Genomic DNA, 6,285 nt, shown 5'->3' with positions numbered 1-6,285 from the left:
TGGGAGTATGGGTTCGAGTCACTTCTGGGGTGTGAGTTTTCATTCATATATATATATATATATATATATATATATATATATATATATATATATATATATATATATATATATATATATTACCTCGATGAGGACAGGAAGCCGGTGGCATGTAAGTTTTCCCCTTCCTGATTTATCCTGATGATTTTATGCATTTGGATCATAAATTACAGAACAGTTTTGGCATTTACTGGCATTTACAGCTTCTGCTGGTAGGAAGTTCCTTAGGATAATAACCCTGAGAGTGCAAAAACATCTTCTGTTTTCTCTCCCTCACTGTGGCTTGTTGAGCTTGAAATTGTGGCTCCTCGTTTGAAATACATGTGACCTTTTTTGCAGGAGTGACCCGAATTAATATTCTCCAAGACGTTTAATACTTTTTAAAGTTTCGATAGACTGAGCTCTGTTATGTCTGGTTTGCGTGTATTAGCTCTGTTGCACTCAATCGTTCCTAGTATGGGAGTCGACTCAGCTAAGGAATAATTATGTCGTTATGTATAGATATAGTGATGATATCCATACAAATAACCAGATAAATAACAGAGATATCCGGATAAAACAACGCAAAGTGACCTGAATGACTATTCTTAAATGATCAAAACAATTTATAAATCCGAATAGATCGACACAACAGATTTTATTTCTTCCCCGGATGAACACGAAAATTAAAACATTATTAAAACATTTTTTTTTGCAGCGAAGCAGATCTTTAGTCATCACTAATGTTGGCGAGACCGTTCTGGCGCTGAACTAATAACAGGATCGCTGTCATTATCTATAACATGATCGTTGGCGCAATCAATATATGGATTACTGATTCAACCAATAACAGAATCACTGACTCAACCAATTGTAGGATCACTGATTCAACCAATATAAAAATGTTGTGGATTCCTTCTCATATTGACCTGCATGAACATAACAAAGTTGACGCCCTGGCTAAGGCTGCAGTAAATAAAGACAGTATTGAACTGTCTTAAGTTATCAAATAGGTCCCTTAAAAGTGTCATTAGACGAGAACTCCTGGATGGATTTGAAGAAAGTAGAACAGTGCAAACTGGAACTAGCAGGTCCGTTGTTTATCACAATGAAATGTGTGAAGTAAAACATGTGTATGGAGCAAGTAACAAAGTAAGTAGACTAACAGATGTTGTCACAGCTCGTATAAGACTTGGCTACAAGTATCTCTGGCAGTTCGGCTTGTATAGGGATCTAGATGAAGTAAAGTGTAAAGTGTGTGGACAGAGACAGGGACACACACTCGAACACTATATCTTGAATTGTAGTAAAATTGAGCCATTTAGAGATAAATCTAAGCTCACGCTGTATGATATGGCAACCTATCTTATTACCATGGATAAAAGACATGAAATCCTTGCACTGTATCAATATTTCGCTTCCAGTAGATAAACGACATATGAGACTAAGAAACAAGTAGTGTATTGTGAAGACTAATAATAAACAGAAGCTCTCCTATATCTCTGTAATATCTCCACTGGTCAAACTATTATGTATTAGCGATAAAACCCACCATTAATGTATAATGACTTACTGTAAATATATAGCTCTAAAAATAGAACTTTCTCTGTAACTAGCTGACATGTAACTATACGGTGTGAAGGATAGAGGAAATTGTTTATGTATTAATCGAAGATGAGGTCTGATAAAGACCTCTTGTGCCCTTTGTAATACTTTTTGCGCTACCGCTCACAGGATGAGTATGGGGTGCACAATAAACTAGTCGCCTCCGGCGGCAACAATCACATAAAAAACTAATAACAGGATCACTGACACAACTTTAGAAAGCCTTGATTTCTATTTCACCTTTCTCAGTACCAGCTTTTTTTATTGAAAGTCGAGAATCAATTGTTGACCAGACCACACACTAGAAGTTGAAGGGACGACGACGTTTCGGTCCGTCCTGGACCATTCTCAAGTCGATTGTTGAGACCAGACCACAACTTCTAGTGTGTGGTCTGGTCAACATACTTCAGCCACGTTATTGTGACTCATCGCCTGCACGAGAATCAATTCATTACAATATCATACCTTGGCTTTAACAAACTTCATTCGTATTTTACGGAACGTTTAATATATGTTCCTACGTTAAAAGTAAGAGCTCACGAAAACTGTAGATCTTTCAACAATCATGGTGGCTATTTATTTAAAATATATTAATCAGTTTACGAGTTCTGAAACATTACAATTGAAGACTATTTGTTGCTATAAATATCATCGATTGCATCAGAGCTCATAAACTGATTAATTAAATGAAAAACAAAGCTGCTATGATTGTTGAAAGATGAACAGGTTTCGAAACTGGATACGTAAATGCTTGGTGAATCTTGGGCCAGATCTATATCACCGACACGACCCTTAATGAATAGTTTAAGGTCTATCAAACTCTGAAAGGTTGTTAGGGACACCACACTAGTTGACTGACATTGCAGCATGTTTTGTTTAGTCTATAATTTAACCCGGAATTAAAGTAAACTTTTGGCACATATAGACCGAGATATACCGGGGGTATATCTCACAGGTGAATATATAGCCCATGCTGATTTACATCTAATGATCTGCATTAAGTTGCAAAAGTAATAGTTACTCTAGAACACCGATTTCAGCAGATATAAGTAGTTTATTTTTTAATTCATTCCCATTATATTTCATTGTGTTTCCAGTGATTCATAACTCATGTGAGGTTTAATATACCAGATTTTATATATTTAAATAAAACTGAATAAGTTGTGGATAATCCTTGAAGAAAACTAAAGAAGAAACTAATCTTTGTTAATGGCGGGGAGAACAAGGCTACAAAAGAGGTGGCTCTGTAGTCACAAACAAGGCTATTGGAACAGGCAGGTATATCAGTAGTTATACTTTTTAATGGCAGGAAGAACAAGGCTACAAGAATAGACTATTATATCAAAATTCATTCAAGGAAAGCGATACACGCTCCATGCCCTCAAGGACATTAATAACACAATTGAGAAAGACAAAATCGATAAGTTTTAAATTGCCTTATTACAAACTTCTAATCGAAAAAGTTATAATAACAACATAACATGTGTTTAAAAAGATAGTTCTCTTGTGCGTTATCCATAACGAGATAACACAAAAGTATCTGTATAAATAAATTTTACTGTTAATAACATGTTATATGTAAAAAAGAAATGGTAATGAGGAACATTATCCAATTATATATATATATATATATATACACAATAGAAAGAGTCCTCATAATGATGTTACCAGTACACTAACCCCGAGTAAGTAGTAACTATCGCTAATCTACACTTGTATGACACAACACCAGGGTGTCAATTGGCACTCTGACACGAGTTCGTGTTATGGCACAATCGCTTTGACTAGAATATGTAGCGCAGCCGACGACACTCACGACCTCTGGACGTGATAGCCATACTAGCTACAGCCTCTGGCGTTCCACGTACATGATATGTCTCATACCTGGTGTGTGATATCTCACACCACGTTCACTACACCAGCATAGACAATCTCAAATGTGAGAAAGATATCAGCGGTATCTACCAACGCTTTCGTTACTGACAGCCACACGAACGGCATCATCATCACACGATCCATGGATATGATAGCACATGCTGCTATCTCTCACAACCCTCCTTACCCCTCCAGCCTTCCCTATCCGGAGCCAGGCACCAGTGGTCCTACAGGAGATACGAAATTTTATCCGAGAATTCGAATCAGTATTTTCTTACTGAGAAGATATTGTTTCTTTCACCAGAAAAAACTAATTACTAGTTTATCATTCTCATTGCATGTGTTACTGCCTCCTTTTGGGATTATTCTTGTAATCGAGCGTCATTCCTAGCCATGAAGGAACAGAGGCTCGTGGTCAATATTATCGGGTTAAAAGCTTATCTCGGTATTAAAGTAAAAGGTCTGGACACACAGGGAAGCGGATAACGGGGGTCAAAAACCTCTGATAACGGCAGGGAATTTCTGGCATGCAATATATTTCTACCGGAACGTGAATATTTTGTGCTATATCCCAGAAGATCAAAGAGCAATGGTTCTCTCGTATCTCCGTGGCCACACGCAATTGATCTCATTTTATCCGTGCTATGAAATCACACTTACACTTACACTTCAGTAAGCACACACACTTACACACTGGCACTCGCATCAAACGACCCAAGACGACAAGGGCGAGTCATATTTTTGTATTAACTGTCTCTTGGAGTCAAATCACAAACTACGTCTATGGAGCGAGGCACCGGTTCGGGCGCATAATACGCAAGATAACGTACCATTAGTGTATGAGTTACAATATATGCAGCCTTCGTTTTCAATTTTTTTTTCAACACTGTCATGTAGTATTTTCTAACCATTATCAGCAGACGGCGAATTGAGTGTGGGATTGATCTTGCCAGTAAGTAGGAGGCTCTGCCCCTAGGAGCAACAAGGCAACTTCGTCAGATTCACACATGGGAGACAGGTACGAGAAGGAATCCAAATTATCCTCAAACACTCCCGAATCTGAAGAATCACACAGCAGAGACATAAAGTCTGTCTCGGAAATAGCGTCAACGTCCATAGTCGGGGTCCTGGTGGATGATCTATGGTAGGGGTCCACTTGGGACTCCTGAAGCCTTGAGGCATCTTCCAGGAGACTGGAGAGGACCCAAGGACAGGTGTCCTCCGGTGCACTTCCCTCGCGAATGTGTTGGCTGACGGTGCTGTCAAGGATGTCTTGGAGAGACCTGATGTAGGCGCACGCGTGTTTAAGCGTGGTGATCTTCGTCATCTCCGAGCTGCTAGCACGGCCGCGATCCCAACTTGGAAGCATTTTCCGAAGCTTATCGAAGGCCGTGTTGATCTGTCGCATACGCGATCTCTCTCTAGTATTGGCCGTCTTCCTGCGGTACTTGGAAAGTGGCGCCGGACGCGACTTTTGCCGCCTGGTGTCCGGCAGAGTCCAGTCGTTGTCGCAGCCGTGACGGGCGCGGACTGATCGAGGACGTAGTAAATACTTCCCACTGCAGCCTCCCGGAGTTTTGCTGTTTGGTGATTCCATGTCTTCCCTGTCGTTATTGTTGTCGTCCACAATGTCTCTCGCTGCCTGGAGACCGCCCACTTGTGCTTCCAGTCTTGTCATATCTATGTTCATAGCTTACTTGTACACACAAGTTTGTAATATCCTTCACTAACACGCCACAGCTGGATTATCATCATAAGTGTTCTCTATTAAGTCACTCACTCCATTAAGTCTTGCGATTGGAATATTTCACAAACTTTCTTTTATGGACGACTTCGTTGCTACCTACAGAAGAAACAAAATATAAAAATCAATATAAATTCCATGATACGAAGATCCCTTTTTCTTAAAATAATAAGAAATTAAAGGTAAACCCAAAATATAGACTCAAAAATCATAACGAAACAACCTGCTTTGAGGAACAGGTATTGGTAAACCAAGCCACCCGCCCCCCCACCAACCTCCCAATATCCTACCTGGTCTTGGACTGAAACGGAGGTGAGCGCGGCACGTCTGCTCCTCCTGACTGTCGGTGGCCAACTGACCACATCTTCCTCCCACCTCGCTCCTTACACCCATTGCATTACTCCTCACACTTCACACTCCTCGAGCCAAACTGATGCTTTTCTTCGTAAATCATTTTAATCCTCAGGATTCACGTTCCTACAGCTACCTATCAGGGTTATTATGATTGTTGAACATCATATTCTTCATATATTATGATGTACCAGAAACTTCAATTAGTTAATTAGCATATCCCCGTTAGTAGCGACCATTTACAACATATTAAGTCAAAATGATGAGCTAAATGCATAACAGAAGAATAGTAAGTACATGGAATATACTCCATGGCTTGAGTGTCTCATTATATATATAAACAAAACAACATATTGACGCAGTTGACCATTGGTGTGTGTGTGTGTGTGTGTGTGTGTGTGTGTGTGTGTGTGTGTGTGTGTGTGTGTGTGTGTGTGTGTGTGTGTGTGTGTGTGTGTGTGTGAAAATACATGGATGCGTGCAATTAGTAACAAATTCCAAACCCAATTACAAATATCGCACGATGTAAATCTTGACTGATGTTAACAAATACTGGTCGTATCGCAGCTGGCTAGCATCATGTTACTGAACAGTCACGCTGACAGTATCCGGTGTTCAGGAGATTTCAACGCGAAGCAGATAGGTATCCAAGCCTTCTCCTGTATACGAGTAAATCCGTTTTCTTTATTGTGTAC

The 6,285-nt window shown here is 39.7% G+C and overlaps 1 protein-coding gene across 1 annotated transcript; it reads right to left on the bottom strand.

The window, feature by feature from the left end:
* Positions 1-2,901: 2,901 nt before the first annotated feature.
* LOC123765353 (achaete-scute complex protein T3) lies at positions 2,902-5,595 on the bottom strand. The gene is made up of 2 exons (XM_045753901.1): positions 5,530-5,595; positions 2,902-5,338 (listed from the first exon to the last, which is right to left on the bottom strand). The coding sequence occupies exon 2, from the start codon at positions 5,183-5,185 to the stop codon at positions 4,409-4,411; it is 777 nt and encodes a 258-aa protein (XP_045609857.1). The 5' UTR covers positions 5,186-5,338; positions 5,530-5,595; the 3' UTR covers positions 2,902-4,408.
* Between the last annotated feature and the right edge of the window lie 690 nt (positions 5,596-6,285).

This window comes from Procambarus clarkii, chromosome 33 (assembly GCF_040958095.1).
Source record: "Procambarus clarkii isolate CNS0578487 chromosome 33, FALCON_Pclarkii_2.0, whole genome shotgun sequence".
In the NCBI taxonomy this organism is placed as follows: Eukaryota; Metazoa; Arthropoda; class Malacostraca; order Decapoda; family Cambaridae; genus Procambarus; species Procambarus clarkii.
Note: the sequence above shows the minus strand (reverse complement) of the source record. Positions and strands in the feature narration are given on the sequence as shown.